The sequence below is a fragment of the Parambassis ranga genome, chromosome 8 (genome assembly GCF_900634625.1).
Source record: "Parambassis ranga chromosome 8, fParRan2.1, whole genome shotgun sequence".
NCBI lineage: Eukaryota > Metazoa > Chordata > Actinopteri > Ambassidae > Parambassis > Parambassis ranga.
Window position 1 is genome coordinate 17,161,682 of NC_041029.1, and position 25,601 is coordinate 17,187,282.

Here is a 25,601-nt window from a genome sequence, read left to right on the forward strand (position 1 = left end):
TCAAGAAAACTCTACAAGTCCAGACGCCTTGCTTCAATCTTCTCTACGTATGATGACCTGGATGACTGAGAATCTTCATCAACACACCTTTTGAGCATCTTTGCACATCAGAATCAGAATCACTTTATTTACCCCCAAAGAGGAAACATTTTGGAACTTTTCTAAGAGTTTAAATCGAGGCAACTGGACTCGAGGATTGTTTTTTCAAGACGTTTCGCCGCTCCCCCGAGTGGCTTCTTCAGTTCTGCTACTGTTCTGGTGGGGAATATGTGTTTTTATGTGCTTCAGGACCTCTGTTAGTGGATCTTGCAGGAGCTCACATGACTAAGATCCCTCTTGTTGTTTAATGGTCAGTTAATGACCAGAAACTGGGCCCTGTGCAGGACTAGTTGATGACCCGTCATTAGGATTTGAATGGGGGTGAAACCGATCCTTGAGTCCAGTTTCCTCGATTTAACCTCCTGGAGATGACTGTGACCTGGATGAATGAGAGCATCCACAGATATAACGTTTTTGAACTCTTTTCTTATCTTATTCTTACTCTTCTCATGCACCTTGTTAATTATTCTCTCTAAGTCCTTTCTTGAGTCTCTGTTACAGCAGCAGCTGCGACTGCAAAGCAACATGCATTCTTCTTAGATGTCCATAAGTATTAAATAATGCATGATATTAGAAAGACACTAAAAGTTGCCTGCAGAGGATGGGTGCCAAGTGGAATGCTAAGTTATCCTGTAGGAAACTGTTGACCAACTACAGTTATAATAATATCAAGGCTTTTTATTAAACAAGCTGGATGGCTGTGGTTTGGTCAGACTGCTGCTGAGTGCTGTGCTAGGAGCAGCGTTTACACGGTGTTGCTGCAGAAGCATTGGGTGAATCAACAACATTCCACTGACACATTTAATTACTCAAGTGTTGTCGCACAGTGTAGCACATTGAGCTGCTCACTGCCTCATAAAACACACTTGTTACGCACTGCGGATGTCATTTTATTATAACATCTATAACAGGACAAATGTCCAGCCAGCCATAAAAATAAAAAAACATTGATGATGTAATGTTTCTTTTTGTGGTTCTGTAGCAATGGCAGAGGCCCACCAGGCAGTGGCGTTCCAGTTCACCATAACACCAGAGGGTATCGACCTGCAGCTGTCCTACCAGGCGCTGAACCAGATCTACCTGTCCGGGGTGCGGTCTTGGAAGAAACGAGTCAGCCGCATGAGGGTGAGGATGGTTAGAGGGGGGTGTTTACGCATTGTTGTTGTCCTTAAAACACAATAATAATAATGTGTTGAGGTCTGTACCAAATGCAAACATTTACCCAGGAGGTTCTGATACAAAACTATATATAACTATAATTCTTTCAAGCTCAACACAAGTAGAATCTAAACGTGTTTATATACATTTGGTGCGTTTGGTAGAAGTTGTTACTCCCTTAAGTTGCGTTCTCTTCTAAAATATGGGGATGACAGTGTGGCTTAACAGTAAAGACCAGTTATGTGAGTACAGTGAAGCAGAAGGAGCTTATTACAGGTCCCATTTGTGTAGGTTAGGAATCTTTCCTGACACGTACTGACATGCAGGTTAGCCCTGCTGGGACGACAAAGACACCAGATGTTCATGTGTCCATCAGCACTGTGTGTAATTGTTCTCCTCATGAACCCTCCTTGTTGTACTGGTCCATGCACATAAGTAAAGACAAACGCCTGTTTCTACTTGGAAGTAACCACGCGTCTTTGTTGTATTTGTTTTCTTCTTGTGTGGTAACAGAACAGTTTGATTAAGGGAGTGTACCCCGCCAGCCCTTCCTCCTGGCTTTTTGTTGCCATTGGAATCCTGGCCACCATGTACATGCAGTCGGATCCCAGCATGGGGCTCATCGCCAAGATAAAGCAGCACCTGCCTCTAAGGTATTAGCTCAAAAACTCATGGTAACTCATACCATCTGTCGTATCACGAGCTCTTCCTCTGCAGTAGTGATCGCTAATTCTTTAAGACATTGATTAATTTTCCTAAAAGTGAGGTGTAGAGCCTTCAGCTGCAAGTAACGCCCTGTTGTAGTACATTTTTAGCATATAAAGGTTATGAGTCAGCATGAAGCAGAGTGGGTGTGGCGCCTGTTTGACCTCTCTCCTACTTCTCTACCAATGCAGTAATTGTTGCGTTAGTGTTGATTCACTGTGGTGATATTCCACCTCACTCTGTGCTGTGACACATGGAAGATGTAGAACTTCCCTCATCAGCCCAGTAGATGTTGCTGTTGTACTTTCATCCTGTCATGGTGCATTGAGTATGTGCAGTGGTGGAAAGTAACTAAGTATTTGTACTTTGTTAATGTACTTAAGTTATTTTTTATGTATTTATACTTAAGTAAAAATAATAGTGCATACTCTGACTCCATGCTGCAGCTGTCACCTGGACTTTCTCCTCCACTACATGTCTCCAGTGTCTGTAGTTCCTTGTTCCATGTGATGAACACAGTGCTGGACTGATGAGAGGTCAGACTCTGCATGGAGGTGGTGTCACGCTGCAGCTGTGTTTCTATAATGAGCCTCAGTCATGATGCCGGCGCTCTGGCTCAGTGAGCTAACTAGTTAGCTGCTGTCTGCTAACACAGGTCCATCCATTAATGTCTGATGAACATGAATCATCACATGAATCTACAGCAGGAACACTGACACAGTAAACATGCTGAATGCCTGTTTGTTATCAGCAGCCTCTCTGTTCACTTGATGCCCACAGCCTGCCTCATGACACACAGACCTGTCCACAGCTGCTTCTGAACATGTACATTAACTACACATGCTCCATTTTACTTTGATTATTTTAACCTGTTCACATCCTTTGCAATAGAAATCAATCATATATATTCAGTGTGTGAGTACTTTTACTTTGAATACTTTAAGTACATTTAAAAGTCCTTAAGACTTTTACTTAAGTAGGATTGTTGATGCAGCACTTCCACTTTTACTTGAGTATATATTTTGCTGGGTATTTTTACTTTTACTTAAGTACCAAGCTGCAGTGCTTCCTCCACCTCTGAGTATGTGTGAGACCCCCCACAGTGTCTCTACATTACATGTGTGGTGGTTTGGTTCCCAGCCATATCTGATATTACACTTAACCGGACGTGCCTGGATGTGGGAGAAAAAACAGGAATTAAGAAACTCCACAAAGGCCCAGCCAGCGTGGAGGTTTGAACTGTGTTGCTGTGAGGAAACGCTGCTAACCAGTGTTTTGCCCTTAAAAACCTGTATACATTCATAAAGTGTCCCTTATGTCATCAAATTGTCTTTCTCCTCCTCTCTGTCCAGTCTCCATGTATCACTCAGTGCCCAGGGACAGACCATGGTGTCGGCGCTGGTCTTCAGCACTCTGCTGTGGCTCTCCCTCATCCTCGCTCTCCGGTTCTGCCTGAAACTGCTGCTCTCTTACCACAGATGGATGTTTGAGCAGCACGGCCGCGTTTCCAACACCACCAAAGTCTGGGTGGTAAGCTTTGCTGCCGTTAGGTGCCACAGCTCCCTCCTGTGGCTGCTGTGTTGACGTTGTTTTTTTTTGGCATTTCTTATATTTTTAACATGTGTCACTCTGTTTTTCTCAGACTCTGATGAAGTTGTTTTCAAGCAGCAAGCCGTTGCTGTACAGTTACCAAACGTCTCTACCTCACCTGCCTGTGCCTGCCATCCAAGACACACTCAGCCGGGTGAGTGCGCACCAATACGCCTGTAAAACATGTTCAGAAGCACCGACCTTTATCCTGACTGCCTGCTGTTACTGTCTCTCAGTACCTGGAGTCGGTGAGGCCTCTGCTGACTGATCCAGAATTTAAACGGATGACCAACCTGGCCGATCAGTTTGAATCCACCCTGGGAAACCGCCTCCAGCGCTACCTAAAGCTTAAAGCTCTGTGGGCCACCAACTATGTAAGTAGCTCCGTGTGTGTTTGTATAAGGTCGGTTATATAAGAATTTTTTTAAGTGTGGCCTTTGGCTCAGTGTGGGGCATCAACACTTTGACAGAGTCTGAGTCTGCTCCAAATTAAATAGAAACCAGGCAAAAACCAGCTGTCCTTTAAGACCACGTTACTCACACATCCCACCTGTTGGTCTCGAATACATTCTAATTCCATTATATATGAGAAAAACAGAAATATATCCAAACCCATGAAAAAAAAAATGTATTTTGGCATGAACTCTCCCTTCAAGTAAAACTTTAATAATTGTTTTGCTTCTAGGTGAGTGACTGGTGGGAGGAGTACATCTACCTGAGAAGCAGAGGTCCTTTAATGGTCAACAGCAACTACTATGGGATGGTAAGCAGCTTCTGTGGACACTGTGTTTTACAACAAGAAAAGAAACAACCTTTTTTGTTCTCTTATGTAATCAAAAGCATAAATCATTCATATTAATTGTGTCTGTGTGTACACACCTTCAGGATTTTCTGTACGTGACGCCGACCCCCGTGCAGGCTGCCAGGGCCGGGAACACTATCACTGCCCTGATGCTGTACCGCCGCAAGGTCAACCGCGAGGAACTCAAACCCGTGAGCCCACATACCTTTCTGCACTTTTTGCATGCTAGGAGTTACAGTAGTGACAACTAGTGTGAATGAGTTCATGTGGAGGAGGAGATGAGGAACGCTAAAATGTTTATAATAATATATATGTGTGTGTGTGTGTGTGTGTGTGTGTGTGTGTGCGCGCCAGAGTCGTGTTCCAGGCACCGACATCCCTCTGTGTGCTGCTCAGTGTGAGAGGATGTTTAACACAACACGCACCCCAGGAGCCGAGACTGGTAACACACACACGCACACACACACCTGCACAGACTTGATTATATCTCTTAGCTGAGGTTTTTCCATCACGCAACATCCTGACATCCTGTGTTATATAAACTGCTGCTACTACAACTCAATCCTAATCTTAATGATATGACCCGGCTGACTATCAGCAGGGCGGTCCTCCCATGTAAACTGAGATCCTGTTAAAAGGGAGTCCGCTGCTTTCTCAGGGGTTCAGGATCTGAGTTTCTGTAAAGCACCTAGAGATGCTTTTGATTGTAAAAGATGCCATATAAATAAAATTGAATTGAAATTTAATATATATACATATAAAAGAAAAGAGGAAATGATGGGCAAACTAATTAAGGAGGGACAGATACAGTCCAGTTCCATTACCAGCTTCCTTATCTGATCCCAGCTCAGACGTTTCCTGCCTGTCTAATCTGTGCTTTTAAATAGAGGTGAACACCAAATGATCAAATCACTGTATTTGATCAACACGATCATTTTTTTATTTTATTACACGTCTGACACTATAAACCTTTGGCCATCTCATACATACATAATGATTCCATTCAAACCTCTGATAATATAATGATATATAACCCGACTTTAAACAGGACACACTCAGACTTTAGCCAGCAGTGGCAGAAACCTGCAATGCTCCAAACTGTGCTACACACAGCCCCCCTGAAGTTAATTTGAAGCATTCAATAATAGAAAAACACTTAGAAAAATATGGAGAAAAGTCACACATGATGTTGGATATTGACGAGTTAAGCCAGTGGAGTAACCTTCTGTTCCTTCCGTTTCTCTGCAGATGTGCTGCAGCACTGGCAGGACAGCGAGTTTGTGGCAGTGTACCACAGGGGGCGCTACTTCCGCCTATGGGTGTATTTGGCAGGCCGGCTGCTATCCCCCAGGGAGACCGAGTACCAGATCCAGAGGATCCTGGATGACACCTCACCCTCATTTCCAGGAGAGGAGAAGCTGGGAGCACTCACGGCTGGAGACAGGTAAGAACGTGCACGCTTGCTTCGGTCTTTCAACCGGTCTAGGGGAAACCTAGCCATAACATACCGTGACTCTCCCTTCCTGTTCCGATCCGAAGGTACGCAGATAAAAAACTCAAAGCAACAAAAAACGTCAGGTTGAGCAATTTTCAACTCGTCTTTCCTAATCAGAAGAAAACAGTCAAACTAAAATACAGGGTACTTCCCTGGCTTCATGACTATCCAAACAAGACACAGAAAAACACATTCACACTTTCAGTTTCAGTAGGCTAGGTTATTGTAATGGCATCCTCATAGGTCTTAACAAACATCTGTTCAGGCAGCGGCAGCTGGCCCAAAATGCTGCTGCTAGAGTTCTGAACTCTACCCTGTTTTACTTTTGGGTTTCAAAGCAATCACTGGTCTTGGACAAAAATACATTATAAACTTATTGGTTTTATATGAAGCATCCAGACCCCTTAGATCAGACATGCCCAAAGTCCGGCTCTGATGCCTCTGTCAGTTTGAATCCACCCTGGGAAACCGGCTCCAGCGCTACCTAAAACTTAAAGCTCTGTGGGCCACCAACTATGTAAGTAGCTCCGTGTGTGTTTGTATAAGGTTGGTTATATAAGAATTTGTTTTAAGTGTGGCCTTTGGCTCAGTGTCACCACTTTGACAGTCTGAGTCTGCTCCAAATTAAATAGAAACCGGGCAAAAACTAGCTGTCCTTTAAGACCACGTTACTCACACAACTCACACATTGGTCTCGAATACATTCTAATTCCAGTATATATGAGAAAAACAGAAATATATCCAAACCCCTTAGATCAGACATGCCCAAACTCCGGCTCCGATGCCTCTGTCATAAAATCAATAACATGTGGCCCACCAGTACTGTTGTCCACAGTATGAAATACACGTGTTTAAAAAAGCAAATTAATATTTCACAACAAGATGGCAGCAAACTCGAGGACTAAGTGACTCCCACCTGCGTGACATGTTGCTCATTAAAACCTCAGTTTTCAATCCTGACCTGCCCCATTCACTGCCGCTGAGAGCCCAGCTTCACCCTTCGCATCAGTGGACCTTCGTTAATCGTGGGGGTTACGTTCCAAAAAATAACCCGCGACAGGCGAAATCCGTGAAGCAGTCAGCTTTATTTCTTACAGTTATTATTAATGTTTTAAGGGACAGGAATGGACATTTTCACACTTCCCTCTCTTGGTTTAAACTCTCAAAGTTCAAACCTTCGTAGAAAAATAAGTCTAATAAGATCAGAACCTGTTTTCAGTATTCTGCACTGTACAGGACACATGAAGGGGGATTGAGTGACACTGGTCCCTGGACGAAGAACACAATGCACTGTAAAAAAAAAAGAAAAAAAACGTGCAAAATTGCACTAAAGAAATCAGGAAAAACTGCGAGAAGTGAAGCGTTATAGCGAGGGACCACTGTAATGCAAACCAACACAGATGTTATTTGTTGATTCTGGTGAATAAAGTTTTGATTTAAATTTCACAACATAATTTATTTGCATTCAATTTTTCAGTTTTTAGATCTACCTGCAGAAAAAGCAAAATGAAAGGAAATATAAAAAGCTATCCCCCGGTCGGCAGCATGTAAACCCCATGCTGGCCCGTATGACACTTTCTTTTTTCCACGTGAATGTGACCTCTGAGCCAAAACGTTTGGGACAGCCTTACCGTGTGTACCAGGATCAGATGTTGTTTCTATTCTGTTTTAATGTCTTCATATGTTGCTTTTATTCTGTGATGTAATGTCCCCTGTGAAATGCCCCGTGTATGAATGGTGCTATATAAATACATCTTGTCTTGCTGTGCCTCGTCTAATCCAAGTAAGGTCCCTCACTCGGTTACAGTAACAAAGGAAGTTCCGAGTTTAAAGGCTGTTCCATACTCCGTGAGACGTGTGTGTGCAGAACTCCTCATACGGCCCTCCCATGCAGCACACGTCACACACCAAAGGGTGACAATGCAGTTGTAAACTGTGAGCACAGTCGTGGTTACCTGGCCTAACGAGCTGATAATGTTCAGGGCAGAGGGCGCACAGCTGACAACAGATAGAAGATCAGTGCAGCTGACTGTAGCAGACCTCTGGTCTGTGTGAGTTTACCTCTGTGAACGTGTGGATGACTGTCTGCAATAACACATCCCGTCTCCCGGTGTTTAATGTGTGTGAGCCGCTGTAACGCCGATCAATACTGGGATTCGTTTTTATCGCCACCTTGTGGACAGACGCTCTCCTCTGTGCACCGTGTTTCTCCTTCCAGCAGCTGTTTGCCAGCTGCTCATCTAAACTGTCCATCGTCGCTGTGCTTCCTCCTTCTGTCTGTGTGTTCTGCACCTGAAGAAGCTCTTGGCTTCAACACATTCATCACGCCCAAAATTCCAACCAATCACAGCATGGTTGACGCACAGCACTGAGAGAAAAAGTTCTGCCCGGACCCTGTGCATGAGATCACTGCACAACGGGCGGTCCGAGATTAAAAATGACGTCATTTTGTGGGAGTAACGTCTGCGGGGGGGAGGGAGTTCTCTGTTCTCTGGAGTATGGATCCAGTTTAACAATTGAAAGTGCAAAAGGACCATATTACTACAGGAAATGGTTCATCAGTCTTTGTAGTTCACCTCTTGGTGACATGTTGCCCAATAGATGCAATTTGTGGTTTTCAAGTTAACTTTACCCAATAAAGCTTTTGTGTGAGCAGATGGATTCAAAAGAAATCACAAGACTATGGCAAGTGGAGGCACACCTTATATCAACACAAGCATAATGAGATTGTATGAGGGGAGGTCACAGGTCGTCACTGTGTGTTTGGTGGCTTTTTGTGCAACTAAGTGTGTGCTTAGTTTGTGGAGCTAAATATTGCACTTTTTTTATTCTGGGTAATTTAAACCATGTTTTAAAAAAGGACAATACTTGCCTTTGTGCGGTCATCCAGTTACCTGAGGCTCGAGGGGATGTGAGGACATGGTGTCGAAACAGACGGAGGCTGCTCCTTTTGCCGACCTGGAAAGGAAGTGTAATGCTGAGTTTTACAGGAGTTTCTTTCATAGAAGATGAATTCAGGCATTCATAGTAATTGTCGTTTAGTTGTTTCCCCTGAGAGAAAAAATCAAATCAATGAAGTTTCTCCTTGTCACATGAGCTGTGTGACTTGCTTTTAACGTAGGCTCTTAGCTTTATCTGCAATCTCATATCGGGTGACTGAACATGCTGGAGCACCTGCTCTCCCAGAGGACAAACATTTTTTCACACAGAAACACATCGGGACTGGCTCATACCAGTTTAACAACGCGGCGTGCTGCCGGCATGATATTTAAAAAAAGTCTGTTCTATGTGCGTTTTTAAATACCCTCAATAAAAACTATATTACCTGAAATGTGTTTTTCCTGCAGTGAATTCTAAGCTACAGCAGCTGAATTAACTCAAAACGTGCGCGGTGTGGAAATGCATATATGTGCTGTTTTGATGCGGTTCTGCAGACACACTGGAGATGACACCACGCAGCCTATCAAGGCCAGTTTAGCGCAATCAGGGTAGATTTAGCTGAAATCTAATGAGGAATCCATGCTGTCGAGAAGTTCAAGCCTCTAGTCGGAGAGAAGCGAGGACGTCTTGTTGCACACTTGTGGCATCTATGAGCGGGGCTGTAGCTGCAGCGGACCTGTCCTCATCCGTAATTTAGGGACTATTTTCACTGGACATTCTGACCGGTGGGCCTCTCACGCCCCACTATTTAAGAAGCACTGGTTTAGACGTATGATGGGGCACCTAAATATAAAAAAAAGAAACTGTGTGTGCGTTGTTGACATTATTACAAATCTGCTTTTCATGAAAAGTGGCACAAAAGCATGTAAAACCAACTGTAAAATACGTTTCAGTCTTGGCTACAAGAGTAACCAGAAAGTGTCTGACACTGAATCTGTCGTACTGCACCCGTGATCTTGGTGCATTTTTTTACCTTCTTTCGATGGAAATGGAGCGTTTCAAGCGTGCAGGCTTATCAAAGGTGGAGTGGATACAGTTGTCACAGCTCCTTGAGGATTGCTACATAGATCTTGTGTCATCGTAATCCTGATAAGCCACCTGCTGTTTTCACTTTCATGAACTTTCTCAGAGTTTGTGCGTGTGTGTCGTCCCCTACCAGGATCCCTTGGTCCGAGATGAGGAAGAAGCACTTCAGTTCCGGCATCAACAAACGATCACTGGACGCCATTGAGAGGGCAGCCTTCTTTGTAACCTTGGACGACGAGGAGCAAGGCATGAGAGGAGATGACCCGGCAGGGAACTTGGATCGATACGCTAAGTCTCTCCTCCATGGGAAATGTTATGACAGGTGAGGATACTTGTGTCGGTGTTTGTACTGAGTGTGGGAAAAACGCAATTTGGAAAGGCGTGGATCTGACAGCCAGTAAAAACCTGGCCCCACAACTACAACGTGGGACTGACGGCATGCAGCTGTATATCCTTTTACATCTACAGCCCAGAATTTTATAGATCCAAATCCCAACGTAGTAAACCAGGATTTTTGGTGCGTGTGGCTAAGAAATAAAATCTACCAAAGCTCGAAGGACTCTGTCTCTTGTGCCAAACCCCAAACTAGGATTTTAAAAACATCTAGAGAGTCTGTTAAGGACTTTCATGCAAAAACTATTTAACACAGATGAATTATAGGCCTGCAGGCCTGTGGAAAATTACAAATTGTTCTGAATTTTTAACAACTGTCATAAACCTTGTTTTTAGTCATGGTAGCCTAGAAGGTCCAGCAGTGGCAGTGGACAGCAGTTCTGACATCGTTTGATTGGAAAGTGCCAAATTATTCTTTGTTAGTCTTCTACCACTGAAAGACTGACGGTTGTTTTAGATTCATTGATGCATTCTCTCTTCTTGCTGTATTTAGGTGGTTTGATAAGTCCTTCTCCATCGTGATCTACAAGAACGGGAAGAGCGGCTTGAATGCAGAGCACTCCTGGGCTGACGCACCGACTGTAGCTCACCTTTGGGAGGTAGGTTTCCATGGTTATAGGCTTGTCTGTTGATTTAGAAAAGTTTTGGGGCCACATTCATAAAGATTCCCAGAATTCCCTCAGAGAGCCCTTATCTTAGCCTAAAAGATCTTAGTAAGGACTCTTGGCTTAAAAGTGACTTAAGACCCTTCTCAGAGCACGGAGCTCTGTATGTATGTCTTGCAATCTAAGGTTTGTGCACAAACATTATTATCTAATCTGCTCGTTTTAATAGCTCACTGCCCTTCATAGTTTGGAGAAGCTTGCTCCTCTCTGCCCTCTCAGTTTAAGGAACTCTTAAGCCTCTTAAAAGTCCTCCTCTCTGCTCTCATCAGTTGTTCACCCCAAGACATCTTAGAAGCGCTAAGATGTTTTATGAATCACTTTTATCTTTACTAGGGTTTAGTCTTAATTGTAAGGGGAAATTCTCAGAAAAAAATGTAGTTCTGAGAATTTTCTTAGAATTTCACCACAAAGGGAAACTCTCGCATTCCTGGTGAGATTTTAAAAAAGAAGGTCCTCAATCAGCAGACAAAAAATGTATTTTCCGCACCAGCCAGAAAATGCGTAATGAAGAAGAAAAAAACCTATATAGGTCGCACCGGACTATTAGTCGCACCAGCGGGCCAGCGTAAATCACTACGTTTTTAGCGTAATGCTGCCTCTTGAGTTCCTCTTAAATTAATTAAGCTGGATCCGTGCTCCACGAGAACAGAGAACTCCCTCCCCCTGCAGACGTTACGCCCACAAAATGGCGTCATTTTCCTCTCGGACCGCCCGTTGTGCAGCGCTCTCGGACACATGGCCCGGGCAGAACTTTTTCTGTCAGTGCTGTGCGTCAACCATGCTGTGATTGGTCGGAATTTATTGTGGGCGTGATGAATGTGTTGAAGCCAAGAGCTTCTTCAGGTGCAGAACACACAGACAGAAGGAGGAAGCACAGCGGCGATGGACAGTTTAGATGAGCAGCAGCAAACAGCTGCTGGAAGGAGAAACACGGCGCACAGAGGAGAGAGTCTGTCCACAAGGTGGCGCTAAAAACTAATCCCAGTATTGATCGGCGTTACAGCGGCTCACACACATTAAACACCGGGAGACAGGATGTGTTATTGCAGACAGTCATCCACACGTTCACAGAGGTAAACTCACACAGACCAGAGGTCTGCTGCAGTCAGCTGCACTGAGCTTCTATCTGTTGTCAGCTGTGCGCCCTCTTCCCTGAACATTATCAGCTCGTTAGGCCAGGTAACCACGACTGTGCTCATAGTTTACAACACAACTGCATTGTCAACCTGGTGTGTGACGTGCCCTTTTTTTTTCTTACAACCCGTGGAGCGAGTTCTCTGTTCTCTGTTCTCGTGGAGCATGGAACAGCCTTTATTACAGCTGCAGGGCATTGAGAGTAAGACACACACATTTCAACAAGTCCTCACGTGGAGAAATGATTAGCTTCACCGCACAGAAACTCCTATAAATATCCTGTAAATGAGTAAAAGGCAGACTACTGTGCGTCTGGAATTAGCCACCTATCGACCAATCAGAAAATAGAATTCCTTGTTGCCAGGTGAGGTCTGAGGCTCAGCTGATCGTCACCGATGCTCCAAATGCAAAGCGTGGACAAGCTGGAGGTGGAAGAGAACCATCAGGAGAGGGGCAGAACAGCTGCCATGGTATCTGTGATGGGACGTCAGGACACACGGCTAACTAATTGTATATTCTAATATATAAGTCGCACCTGAGTACAAGTCGCATAGGGATGAAAAAAAAGTGCGACTTATAGTCCGGAAAATACGGTAGTTGTTTTTTGTTTTTTATTTACCTTCCACTGGCAGATGAAGCAAACAACATTTACCTGCTTATTGTTGGATGCATGAGAGGGCATCCTAGACCAGCTGCTAGCTACTATCAGAGTTGGCACAGGACACAGACAACCATTTACACCCCCATACTCCCAGCTCAAGTTACACAGGGTCTGTAAGAGTTGTATGTCTGCTTTCTCTTTCCCTTTCCAGTACACACTGGCCACAGATGCCTTCCAGCTGGGCTACACTGAGGACGGGCACTGTAAAGGCGAAGTGGATCGTTCACTTCCGTACCCTCAGAGGCTTGCCTGGGACATTCCCACAGAGGTATTTCATCCATCAAGATCTGTGCATACCGGTTATTGCTCATATGTTACTCACACAAAATCAGCGAAAGCCTCAGAGCTACACGTCAGTTTCCACATTTTCAACAATTGGGGACTTTTGGCCCTCAGACACTTTCACATGGTCAAATCTGGCCCTCCCCGGAAAAACTGTGGACACCCCTGGTCTAGAGGATTCATGGGAGAAACACACAACCCATCTGAAACAGGTTCTTCCAGTGTTAATGAGCATTTATTAAGGGAAGTCACAGGGTGAATAAACAAAAAGCCATCAAAAGCCATCCTTGGAAGTGCAGATAACATACGGACACCATTGCAAGTCCAGTATCTGTGGCTCAACGCGCTCTGTCAGAACCTAAAACATAGGAGGGAACAAATATGCTTTGTATGTGACATGAGAGGACAAGAACAGATTTTCAAGCACTTTACATTAATTAGAGCCCGTTTAGATTCTTTTTTGGGAGACGAGAAAGAAGAGCCTTCCAATAATCATTCTTTAACTGAACGTCAGTACCCAGTCAGAGGCTGCACAGGTGTCAGGAGCCATGTTTTTCCAAACTTTCATGTGGAGCGGTCCAAACTTCCTTAGCAACAACAGCCGAGCCCACACTGACATCCGAAGAGGAAGACAAATATTTCTCTCCCGATTCGTGATGGAAAGTAGAACGTAATCTCTGTGAATGTTTCAGGTGTGTAGCTGTTGGCACCATACCGAGGTGTTGCTCAGCATGTAAACAGGGGTGCACAAAATTTAAGATTAATATGTTACCCTGCATAGATGTTTATTCCCATTACCACAAGTTGGTCAATGTAATAATAATGATTTATTCTTGTGGTGAGATATCTCCTCTAAATAACTAGTATTCATTAGCTCTTTCTGGTTTTGTTTGTCATTCAAGCAGCATGCGAATCTAATTCATTGATTGGCAGCTCTGTAGCAGATTGTATTATTCTTCGCTCGTGTCATCCCTTCCTCTCCATCCAGTTTTCTGAAAAGACAAATAGCTTGGCTTTGCATTGTCTGGCTGCTTCTGTTGAGATCTTGAGCATTCTTTTTATTCACATAGACACTTTCAGTACCTCTTTTTTTGGGAAGCAAGAACGCTGTTTATTTTTACCTCCTCTATCAGGTTTTACACATTTTCATAGAGGAACCTCGAGGGCTTCGAATGTGGGATTCTTCGAACACATTTTCACATCCAGAACATTTTGGATGTGAAAATCCCACGGTACACGACATAAACTTGCCCAGAAGGGGAAGGAAGAGGGTAATCGAGTGAAAAAATAAACAAGGGAAGCACTCTGGGTTGTCAGTGAGAACATCAGCACGGACAAACAACAATCACTGAAGCAGTAGAGCAAAGAAGAAATGGGCTGCGGCTGGTTTTAATCTGGCACTGCTGTCCCACACATGACAAGTGGTTTGATCAGAAGAGACTGAACAATGCATTTTTAGATTTATTTGCAAAGAGAGAAAATGTGCTTTGACTTAGACCCGTCGTAAATTAGGGGTGATATTAGGATATGGTTGGTTGGTGGTGGCAGTGAGGAGGAGAGATGGTGCCAATGATCAGATGTGGAAAAACAGCCTGAGTATTATACTAAGGTTTTTGGATAAAAACCATGCAATAAAATAATAAATAAGCTAGACTTAAATCTAACTTAACTAAAAGCCAAGGTAAAAGGAAGGTCGGGCTGTTCCACAGACGAGGGCCATAGAAATAAAATGACGACTGGCTTTAAGTTTTAGTTATAGTCCAGTACCAGAGGGCCTGAGGGGTCCGCAGGGTTTGTAAAAAATCGGAGATCTCTAAACTAGTAAAAGCATCTTAAAGTCAGTTCTGAAAATTGCTGTGATGTGTGTTTTCTTTCTGGTCTTTGTTGGTATGTGCACGGCTGGTTTAGACTCAGAAAGAAGTGCATTGCACTGGTCATCCACACGAACCAGTGTGCAAGGCAAGCTTTATTGATATAGCACCATTCATTCATACACAAGGCAACCCAGAGTGCTTTACATAAGATGAAATCACAGAATGAAAACATTTTAAAACATTAAATTAAGAAGGAAATTAAAATCATAAAAAGAATAAAATCACAAAAAACATCAAATAAAATCAGGATGATTAAATGAGTAGAGTGCAGACAGCGGTCACAAATTAGGAGAACGCTGCAGTGAACAAATGCGACTTAAATGAAGTGACTGTCTGAGCGGACCTCAGGTGTTCAGGTGTACGGCCTGGCATCATTCTAATGTGTGCACACACACACACACACACACACAGCTCTTTTGCCCTTTTGCCAAGAATGAGTCATTTACACATGTTTAACATACTTTATGCGTGGTTAGGCTATAGGCCACTTGGAACTTGGACCGCTTATTTACCGTACAAGCTGGACCACAGGCCTGGCCCGAAGCTGTGGAAAAGCTTCAGTGTGTCTGAAATTGCTAATCTTGTGAGCAGGAAGCAAGTCATCTGAATTCCCTGAACAAAACCCTACAGCAGCAAGGCCGGGTCTTAGTCATCTTTAAAAGATTTACCAGCAAAGAACGGGCTAGGAGTTATCCGAGGGTAAAGGGGGAAATACGCTGTGTTACATTCTAAGAGAGGCAGCCGGCCTTGTGATAGACAGTAATAATTAACAAAGGTTAATGATAAACCCAGATAAATATTCACTTCAGCACATTCACTAACTATTAAACAGTCTGCAGCCTCGTTGAGTTTAAGTCAAATCAGATCAAACCTTGGATCCCAGTGGGACACTGTGTGTCCAAAATGATGCCCTCTTGTCTATACCAGTCCTTACATTCATTTACCTGACTGGACATTTTCTAATACCCATGACCGACAGATAAAAGGAGGATCTGGATGGCTTATAACACGATATGTGTATAGGGGCTGAACAGGAGTGTAGTTCAGTGTAATAACAGGGAAAGCAAATTTCCTGTGAACTGTTGTTTGGACTGTGAGTGGGATTTCATGGCAAAAGCCCCATTGATGTCACAGCTGCCGCTGCTGTAGATGAGGATGATGCTGTAAGTCTGGGCTGGCCTGTTCTTTCTATTCTGCTGCTTTCGGTGTGGGCAGTTCTTATCTCGCTCTGAGGAGACGTATATCAGATAACAGTCGGAGCATCTTCCTGTATCCTGTAAGTGACGACTTGTTTATAGCTTGTTATCCAGTTACTAAATATGTAGCATTGAACTTCATGGTCACGGTGAGCTCAGATGAACTAATAGGTCTTAGTATCCGCAGCGTATCCATGGTGGTTTTTAAATCCATCTCTCCTTGACACCTATTGGGAAAACTCCAGTGTTGCCTCAGAACATGGACGTTGCTGATTGGCTCGATGGCTTTAACCCTCTTGTCAGACAGGTGGGTGTGTTTGAGGTGTGGCAGCTGGCTGTGAGGTGACAGCTGAAAGCATCAGGAAGCATTTAGTGCAAGTATTTCTTCTTGCAATGGGAAAACGGTGTACTAGCAAATCATTGCCCAGATTAGCTGAAGCTATTCGGTGGCAGACCAGTGTGCTTTTTAAAAGTGACTCATTGTGTCCACACAGTTTCCCTGGGCGACCTCTCACACCATTCTTTGTACCTGTGGACAAATCCTTGTACATGAGTCCCTCATACAGCTCCACTTTAGCACCTTTACCCTTATGTGGTTGCATCAAAATTCAGAGGTCACGCCAAGGAAGTACGCAATAATAAAATAACACGGCTTCCCTCTACCTGTAGAGTGGAAATGCCACTTTCTCTTCTCTGTGGACATGGACTGTGGAAAGCTCTCTGTCCTAGAGAGGGACTTTCTTTTGAGCTCTAATAAATAAAACCTGGACCAGACATACAAATCCCCAGCCTGCATAGAAACCAAGAGAAGCCTTCTCTTCTAAAATGCAGTGCTAGCTTAAAGCTAACTGACAAAATGAAAGCGTTCAGGGCAAGTACCGGTAAATAAATACACGCTTTACAGAAACATTATGGATAAAACAAATCACCAGAATGATAAAGTTCAAAGAATCCCTGATTAAAAAATGAAGTGAAAATTCCTGAGAAGCTGTTCGGATACAGATAAGAGGTCAAACGCACACATCCCGGCGACGGACCCTATCAGCATATGGATATTGTTTTAAAGCTTTTCCTCTTTTTTGTTATTTTTTTGAGCCCCTCCAAAACACACACGCTCATTAACACTCAAGCTGAGGCTCGAGTGTCCTCGTGTGTCTGCACTGTGAGCGTCCATCAGATTAGCACTGATAGTACCTTTGAAGGTATCGTGATGAAATACCAGAGGTTACCATCAGCGTGTCACTGCTGTGCCATGTGCCATAACTCCCTCTTATCATCAAAGTTCAAAGTGTCTTACTTTCTTTCTGTGTCTGCCAGGTTCAGGCTCAGGTCTGCAGTTCGTTGGCTGTAGCTCAGGCGGTGGCCGACGACGTGGACTGTCATGTCTTCCCCTTCCAGGAGTTTGGAAAAGGACGGATCAAGAAGTGCCGGATCAGCCCAGACGCCTTCATACAGATCAGCTTACAGCTGGCGTACTTCAGGGTAGGCCTGCAGATTCACCCCCGTGCACAATTCAGTTTTTAAATGACTTCGATTCTCATGTAAGGTTGAACGCAAAAAAACGTGTTGCTATTAGCATGTAGCGGTCGTTTTGTGTTCCTGCTGGTGGCGGCACGCTGTGCTAGCATGGCCGCAGTGAACACACACGTATGCTCTTCCTACACATGCGTGCTCACGACAAACACACACACACGGACATGCTCTCTTTCACAAACACACAGTCTATGCATTACGCTGATAGGTTGTGGGGGAGTGTTCATCAGCAAATATAACGCCTACAACAGGCTGGCAGGACAAAGACAAAGCCTGGTTAAACAGCTACTGTTTTACTTTGATTTCTTTAGGCAGGGGGGCTCAGAGGCCCAAACAGAAGCGTCAGCATGTCCTGCACCAGCCGCACTCTTGTTTTTTGGCTTCACTTCCTCTGCAGTCTGTTCAGGTTCAGACAAGAAGAGGTCTGAGGTTGGACTGTGTGCACGAATTCCACTGATTCACACCAGAAAAATGCCTTTTTTCAGGTTCGGAGCTCATTCTGTCCAGACAGGGACACTACAGTTCTATTCTGAGTTGTTGTGAAACATCAATGGTCTCCTTCTGTGGAAACCATTGACAGTAAAAACTATGGACAGGGCTTCCGTGACGTCACCCGTTTGTTTCTGAAGAGCCGTTTTGAGTCTCAGTGGGAGGTTCCAGGACGTTGATGACCGCCGCCATGTTGGCAGCGTCACGTCAACTAAAACTCCGAATATGGACAAAGAGGGGGGGCACGAGCGGGGTTTAGGGGGCGGGCGATCGTGGAAGCAGGAAACTCACGCTGTGATACGTCAACTGTCTGTCACTCAAGCGGCAACGCCCATAATTAGGCGTAATTTTAAGTCCGAATACAATTGAAACGAGTGAGTTGTAAAAAAATTCACCCCCCGTACAATTGACGCTAGAAGAGAACCTATCATCTGAGACCAGAGTGGTTTTTTGTACCAGGCTGTAAACATGTTTTTTTTCTGCTGTGAAATCGGCCATTTTAACAATGGGAGTCTATGGGAAATTACTCGCTTTTGGAGCCAGCCCCCAGGAGTTGCAGCGTGAATTACAAGTTTTGACACTTCCGCATGGGCTTCCACTTTGAGCCCCGAAGGTTGCCGCTTGGTGGAAACCTGCTGTTACAGACAGGAGAGTGTGGAAACACATCAGCAAATACTCTGAGGAGAAGTTACAGGTTCCCTCGGCTTTAACGCCAACTTCTTTTGAGTGTCAACAAACTTAGAGAGAGAGACTGAGAGACCGAAGAAAAAATGAAGACTTTCCAGCATGTTGGAGAACTCTGTGGCTTCAGAGAGAGCTCTGCATGTGAAGAGTTAACTCATGTTCGTAGCAATGCACGTACATTGCCTCGGGGCAATACAGCTTTCTTTTGTCATGCAGCTTTCATTCCCTTATTCCACTGACACTGTGTTCGGTTACTTCTTGTGCTTCTTGTTCAGCTCAGGCGATAGGTATGTGGTGGTTGATAGGGGTGTGTACCTTTGGATTGCACAGTAATTGGTGCCTTTTGTTATGGCTCTCATCCGTTTCATCATGACCTCTGAATGCCATGCCTTGCCTCCAGATGGAGCGTGTTACTGCGAGACTGCAAGACTTTTTGCCAAATATCCTGAAAGCAGAAAGCAGCATTTCTCTACCTGTCTTCAGCCCCTGCTGCTCTTGTTGCTGGCCTGTTCTCCTTTTAATATGAAACGATGTGATTTACTCTAAATATATGCACCAAATAGAAGAGTGCGTAAATGTGACCATAGTGTTTCTACCTTTTCTGGTAGACCTCACCTCTGGTGTGTTTAAAACATGAAAGGGAATTTAAAATGTAGGTCAGCAGAACCCCCGGACATTAACTCAGACCTGGTCCTTTTCTGCACCTGTTTTCCTGTTGATGTCTTTTTTTGATCTGGTATGTCCTTAAAGGAAGGAACTCGGCCGTGTTCAGCACAGACAGGTGTTTTGTTCTTGTTCAGATCAGGTCACTAATGTTTCATTTCTTCTTCTTCTAATTTCCCTTCTCCAGGATCGCGGTGGGTTCTGCCTGACCTACGAAGCCTCGATGACACGTCTGTTCAGGGAAGGGCGGACGGAGACCGTGCGATCCTGCTCCAATGAAAGCTGCGCCTTTGTTCGAGCTCTGGTGTCTGGAGAGGTACGAATGCTTTTCCACACTATCGGCCAAACAGATTTTAGGAGTCTGCTGCCAAAATTAGACAACATGGTCATTGTATTGTGTGTATATATATTGGGATTTCTTTTAATTTATTTTTCTTCCACTTGCAGTCAGTGGAACAATGCAGACGTCTCTTCAGACAGGCTGCTGAGAGGCACCAGAACCTTTACCGAATGGCGATGACAGGAGCTGGCATCGACAGACACCTTTTCTGCCTGTATGTGGTCTCCAAGTACTTGGGGGTGGAGTCACCTTTCCTCAAAGAGGTAAGAGCTTGAATCTGTACGCTCACTTTGCTACATCAGTATCCAGAACATACTGTATTATGTATCGTACTATTGGCTGCACAATGCATAGACAACAAAGCTGTGAGGCCAGCCTATCTTGCTTATGGACACAGGCGTGTTAGCACATAGCGTAGAAGAAGCAAATCCCACGGGGTGCTGCCTGCAGCCACAGGTGACGCTGTGTTCCGACTCATACATGCAGAAACCGCAACCATCCATCTTCATCAGCTGAAAGCTGTATCTTCACTTTCTTTGGCAGTGATTCCGATATTTCTTTCCCAGCATAATCTCATATCTTTGTTCTGGTACATTCCAGGTTCTGTCTGAACCCTGGCGCCTCTCCACCAGCCAGACTCCGGTTCAACAGATGGAACTGTTCGACCTGAAGAACAACCCAGACTTCATATCACTTGGCGGAGGATTTGGACCTGTGAGTGACACAGGCGCACAGACACACACAGACACACACACACAGACACACACACACACACACAGACACACACACACTTTCCCGTAAGTTGTAACCACAGACATTGTGTTTACAAACGCACAACAGAAAAATGTGCATTACTCACGTTCACTCTCCTGTAACTACAAGTGTTGACATTCACTCCCTGCTGAAGGAGTACTGATGTTGTTGACACCTCTCTGTCGGTCAGGTCGCTGATGATGGTTACGGAGTTTCTTATATCATTGTGGGCGAGGACATGATAAACTTCCACGTGTCCTCCAAGTACTCCTGCCACGAGACTGTAAGTAAAGCCTTTTGTTTTATCGATCATTACCTGAGATCACGCAGAGAGATTCTAGCGTAGGGCTGCAGCTAATGACTTTTTCAATAGTCGACTCGTCGTTGACGACTTTGGGCCGCTCGTCTGTCGTTGCTTCATCCGCCTCCGTGCTGCCGCTTCAGTGTCTAAAGCTGAAGATCTTGGGCCGAAGCCCTGGGCTCATGCTTTGCTTGCTCTCATACAGTCTAGCACACCTTTTCCTCCGCACCGAACCAACAAACTCATCCTGGTTTCAAACCCAGAGCCTCTTGCACCCAAAGCGCCAACATCCTGCTACGCCACGAGCCACAGAACCCCTCCCCCGCTGCAAGTGCGTTACAATGAATTTTGCCGTCGACTAGTCGTTGCAGCCCAATTCTACTGCAGTTAAAGTTTGGTTTGTAAAAGAACATTAATAAAATAACTTTTTAATGAAGCTGTGCGATGAAGATGTGCGGTTATTAAACCAGATAAGCTGGTGTCATTCACTGCTGAGCCACCTGTGCTTGGACCTGTTGAGCACGCTGCCCATTCAGCTCCTGGCACTGAGTTGTTGCTGGCAGCCTTTGACTTTGAGCTGCCTTAACAAACCTGTAACAACATGTTGTCGGTTTTATCATTACAACAGTAAAACAGGACACATCACCCTGCACGCACAGATGCAACTTTCTGTTTTTTTTTTCATTCGTCCTCCAGCTTTACTTTAAAGTTTGAGGGAACCACCAGGTTTTCTAAGCATGAGGGATGTGGCATCATTTTTCCTTTAAATACAAAACACAGAACAAGTCGGATGCTTTCACTTCCTCTTTCTGATACTCACTGCCGGGAATCCTGCAGTGTCGCATGTACAGATGTAAATCCATTATATCAGACATTTGTGCTGACAGTGCTGAAATGCTGAAACAAAAACAAAAACTTATTTTAGGATCAGTTCAGAGACGCAGCCAGAAGTGAGGAGGACACAGAGTTCAGGAGTGAGAAGCAGCATTTCTATTGAATGCTGAAGCTTCTTGGAAAAACTCCCTTTTATTAACCAAAACCGCCAGATAGCTGGGGACATGTCCGAGATCTTGTCCAAGTATGCATTGAATAGACGGTAGATAACTGTGGACAAAGCCCTTGTTTGGTTTGTGAAGAGCTGTGTTTGAGTCAAGTTGAGTGAGGGTTGGCAGCATCACCAGAAAGTATGTGGAGTATGTGAGGAAGCTTAGAAAAGCAGGATGTTTGTGCTTCGGGTCAGCATTCTAAGTTATTATTTAGCCAGGCTGTGTCTGTGGGACGGCTGCAGTGAATTATGATAAGTTTCCAACTGATGACTAAAAGTGTAAATAAACGTAGTCCCACCACAGCTCGGTTTTTGAACTTTCAAATTCCCACCTCTAAAGATCTTTGGTCTGTCCCCTATTATCAAGTGTTCTCAGTTGGTTTGGTTTAGTTGCTGCTGGGAAGCTGTGCGTCTGTTAACTGTAAACCTCCGTATGAAAGGGCCGGCTGTTCTGCTGTTTTTCTTGGGCATGAGACTTTCTACATTGGCCTTGTAAAATACAGTATGTGCACATTTATCCAAAATCAACTGTCTCCTGGAGCACCAGTTTCCTATGACCCACCCTCCCTGCTGCCACCATCAAGTGTAGTCATGCCCTGAATCTGTGAATGTTTATAGTGTAAAGACCATGGCAGACATGCAAAACAAATGTCTGCTGCACCGCTTCTCCAGTCCAACAGCTGGCTACTTGCTGTTTCACTTTTTCTCTGTGTGTTTTTTGTGCTCCTGGTTCCATGCTTTTTCCCTCTTCTGTCTTTTCAGGACTCTCACAGATTCGGAGCTCAGATCAGTAAAGCTCTCCAGGACATCATGTCGATAGTCGCAACTGACACCAAAACGCCCACATCTTCCAAAGGCAGCGCTCAGGCTCAGTCTAAGAAACAGATGTGACCCCAGCAGGGCGAACAGTCCCCCCCTCACAACCCTGCCTGGTACAGAGCCAGGTTAAAACACAGCCCATCATCAATACAGAACGAGGGCGGGTTGACACAATGGAAGATTGCAGTAGCTGTAAATATGAGAAATGATTTGACAGTTCCTTCTTTCACAGCTTGTTCTCCCACAGGCTCAGACATTATTCACGTAGAAGCTTCTGGTCCCTGCGTCTCTCTGAGAATATGAATCCTGAGACGGCTGATTTTTGTAGAAGTTAGTGAACGGGAGACAGATGGTTACCTTTACCTGATCTCTGACCAAGCCGCCTGAACTCATCGACTGCTCACAGAAGACACAAGAATGCTCGGCAGGTGATTGGATGAACCTCGCTGTAATGATTCAGGTCAATAAATCAACAAGGAGCAAACACACCAAGCTGCTGTGGGTCATTGAAAAAATTCTAACAACCTAAAATCTATCCAGCAGTGCCTGGAAGAAACTGTACAGGATGCATACAGCTAACGGATATATATCTAACCAGGGTGACTGCTAATGTTGTTGGTAATCTATCAAGAATCCCTCCTAGTCGGAGCTTATTTTAACCTCTTCCTCTGGAATCCGTAGACTTCCAACCTTCCAGAGAAGTGAAGTGAAAAAGCCCATGTGACACAGATGCAGGAAGTGAATGTTCAGTTCAGTCTGTGCGGCTTTTCTGAGGATTGCACATGATGTTACCTTTTAATTAACCCATGCAGTGTTTTTTGTAACTGGGGTTAAAAGTTGGTGTCTCTGGGTTAGTTTTGAGTTCAGGCTGCGTTGTGACAGGGATCAGGTGGTCGGCTAAAAAGCTTTAAAAAGCTGTGTGTAAGAAATAAATGGGTCAAAAACAGAGGGTCAGAGGTCAGAGAGGGCCGGCATCAAACAAAAACAGCAAGAAGTGCTCCGAGTGTTACGTCTCACACATCAGCAGAGCTGTGTCTGTATTCAAGTACTCACTGAAACAGCGAGTCCATGCAGTCATTCAAACAATGCAATTCCTGTGGGAAAACTGAGCATGTTTTACGCTTATATGTCGCGTGTTTGGGTTTTTTTTGTTCAGTGTATGAATGTATGTTGCTCTTAGCGTTGCCAGGGCGATGTGGTGCGTCCACGTTAGGCGGTGCTACTCTTTCGCTGACACTTTTAACCTCAGACCACAGTGGCTTCTTCTTCTTCTCTCTCAGGTTCGACGTTTAGGATTTTTAGCAGCTCATGTCTGAAACTGTCGATTGTCACAGCAGCTTTTTTTTTTTTTAACCCTTTCCACTATTTCATGTGGGAATTTGCAGGTAGACTCTAAAACATCTGGTTCAAGTAGCTGAAAGATTACGCTACTGTGTGGTGTTAGTGTGTCTGGGCACAGTGTACAGTGAGCCTTTTAAGAAAGCAGGAACAGTTAGCATTCTGCAGCAGATTAACAGCTACTGGAGCTTTATGTTAGGACTAAAGGGGGGGGGGGGGCATAACGCTTATTTTTCTTGTTTATTTTAAATTTGGAAGTTAATCTGTTTTTTTTTTGTTTAACCTGACACAACTTCTGTTGTTTACTTTTACAAGTAATGACTTCCAGGAGAGGCTGACGCTTCTGTGTCCTGGTACGATGTGCTTCAAACATTGAAATGTACAATTGTGGACTTTATGGTTATGGGATGTTGTGTTAAAATATCTTCCGACTGTTTTTCAAAGAGAAACGTTACTGAATAAAAACTTACAGCTCAAACAAAACTCACTTTTTCTTTTTATTGAACATGCTCCTCCACGCATGGCTGTGTCCTTCCTACATGCAGTAAGTTGGATGGTGTGTAAAGGAATGTGCTGAAGCAATTAGGAGGACAGAGACGTGTCTTGAGTCGCCCGGTCTTCAAAGTCTTTATTGTCCTTTATGTCATTTTGCAATCGACGTTTTCTACATAAAGACCTGCCTGAAGTGACACGTATACGTTACTGTGTGGATTGAAGCCTGCAGGTGTTCTGAGAACTGGTTTTATATACACATAAAACCAGTTCTCAGAACACCTGCAGGCTTGTTAAGTGTCAATCACACTGTATTTGTAATAGTAATATCACTGCCCTTAGGAACTGTACTCTTTGTTTAGCCTTAGTACACACGCACACACACACAGACACACACGAAAAGCATCTTGGCAAAAGTAACAGAATTCAGTTTAGACTTGAGAGAATGGTTGTTAGTGGCAACAAAGCAGGAACAGGTTTATCACAGCTCCTCCGAGTCTCAAGAATTCTGACCCTCATGTAACCCTTACATGTTCTGTTCATCTGTGTATTTTGTAAATTCATGTTTATTTATTTAGTTTAGTTTCCATTTTTGCTCATCTTACTCCATGCATGCTTCGTATGTGCAGTGGTGGAAAGTAACTATTTGTACTTTGTTACTGTACTTAAGAAATTTTTATGTATTTCTACTTAAGTAAAAATAATAGCTCATACTTTATCCTCTGACTCCATGCTGCAGCTGTTACCTGGACTTTCTCCTCCACTACATGTCTACAGTGTCTGTAGTTCCTTGTTCCATGTGATGAACACAGTGCTGGACTGATGAGAGGTCAGACTCTGCATGGAGCTGGTGTCACGCTGCCAGCTGTGTTTCTATAATGAGCCTCAGTCATGATGCCGGTGCTCTGGCTCAGTGAGCTAACTAGTTAGCTGCTGTCTGCTAACACAGGTCCATCCATGAATGTCTGATGAACATGAATCATCACATGAATCTACAGCAGGAACACTGACACAGTAAACATGCTGAATGCCTGTTTGTTATCAGCAGCCTCTCTGTTCACTTGATGCCCACAGCCTGCCTCATGACACACAGACCTGTCCACAGCTGCTTCTGGACTGAACAT

At 44.3% G+C, this 25,601-nt stretch overlaps 1 protein-coding gene across 1 annotated transcript in view; it reads left to right on the forward strand.

The window, feature by feature from the left end:
• The window catches only part of cpt1a2b (carnitine palmitoyltransferase 1A2b), a 29,047-nt gene extending 4,584 nt beyond the window's left edge, over window positions 1-24,463 (forward strand). Inside the window, exons 2-19 of the mRNA XM_028412883.1 lie at window positions 1,082-1,224; window positions 1,771-1,910; window positions 3,315-3,492; window positions 3,605-3,706; window positions 3,789-3,926; window positions 4,238-4,315; window positions 4,438-4,545; window positions 4,709-4,796; window positions 5,603-5,798; window positions 9,949-10,137; window positions 10,702-10,807; window positions 12,820-12,936; window positions 17,338-17,502; window positions 19,577-19,705; window positions 19,837-19,992; window positions 20,330-20,443; window positions 20,673-20,765; window positions 22,591-24,463. Coding sequence (XP_028268684.1) covers window positions 1,084-1,224; window positions 1,771-1,910; window positions 3,315-3,492; window positions 3,605-3,706; window positions 3,789-3,926; window positions 4,238-4,315; window positions 4,438-4,545; window positions 4,709-4,796; window positions 5,603-5,798; window positions 9,949-10,137; window positions 10,702-10,807; window positions 12,820-12,936; window positions 17,338-17,502; window positions 19,577-19,705; window positions 19,837-19,992; window positions 20,330-20,443; window positions 20,673-20,765; window positions 22,591-22,719 — 2,367 coding nt within the window. The 5' untranslated portion in view covers window positions 1,082-1,083 and the 3' untranslated portion in view covers window positions 22,720-24,463. The remainder of the gene's footprint in view (window positions 1-1,081; window positions 1,225-1,770; window positions 1,911-3,314; window positions 3,493-3,604; window positions 3,707-3,788; window positions 3,927-4,237; window positions 4,316-4,437; window positions 4,546-4,708; window positions 4,797-5,602; window positions 5,799-9,948; window positions 10,138-10,701; window positions 10,808-12,819; window positions 12,937-17,337; window positions 17,503-19,576; window positions 19,706-19,836; window positions 19,993-20,329; window positions 20,444-20,672; window positions 20,766-22,590) is intronic.
• Window positions 24,464-25,601: the final 1,138 nt, after the last annotated feature.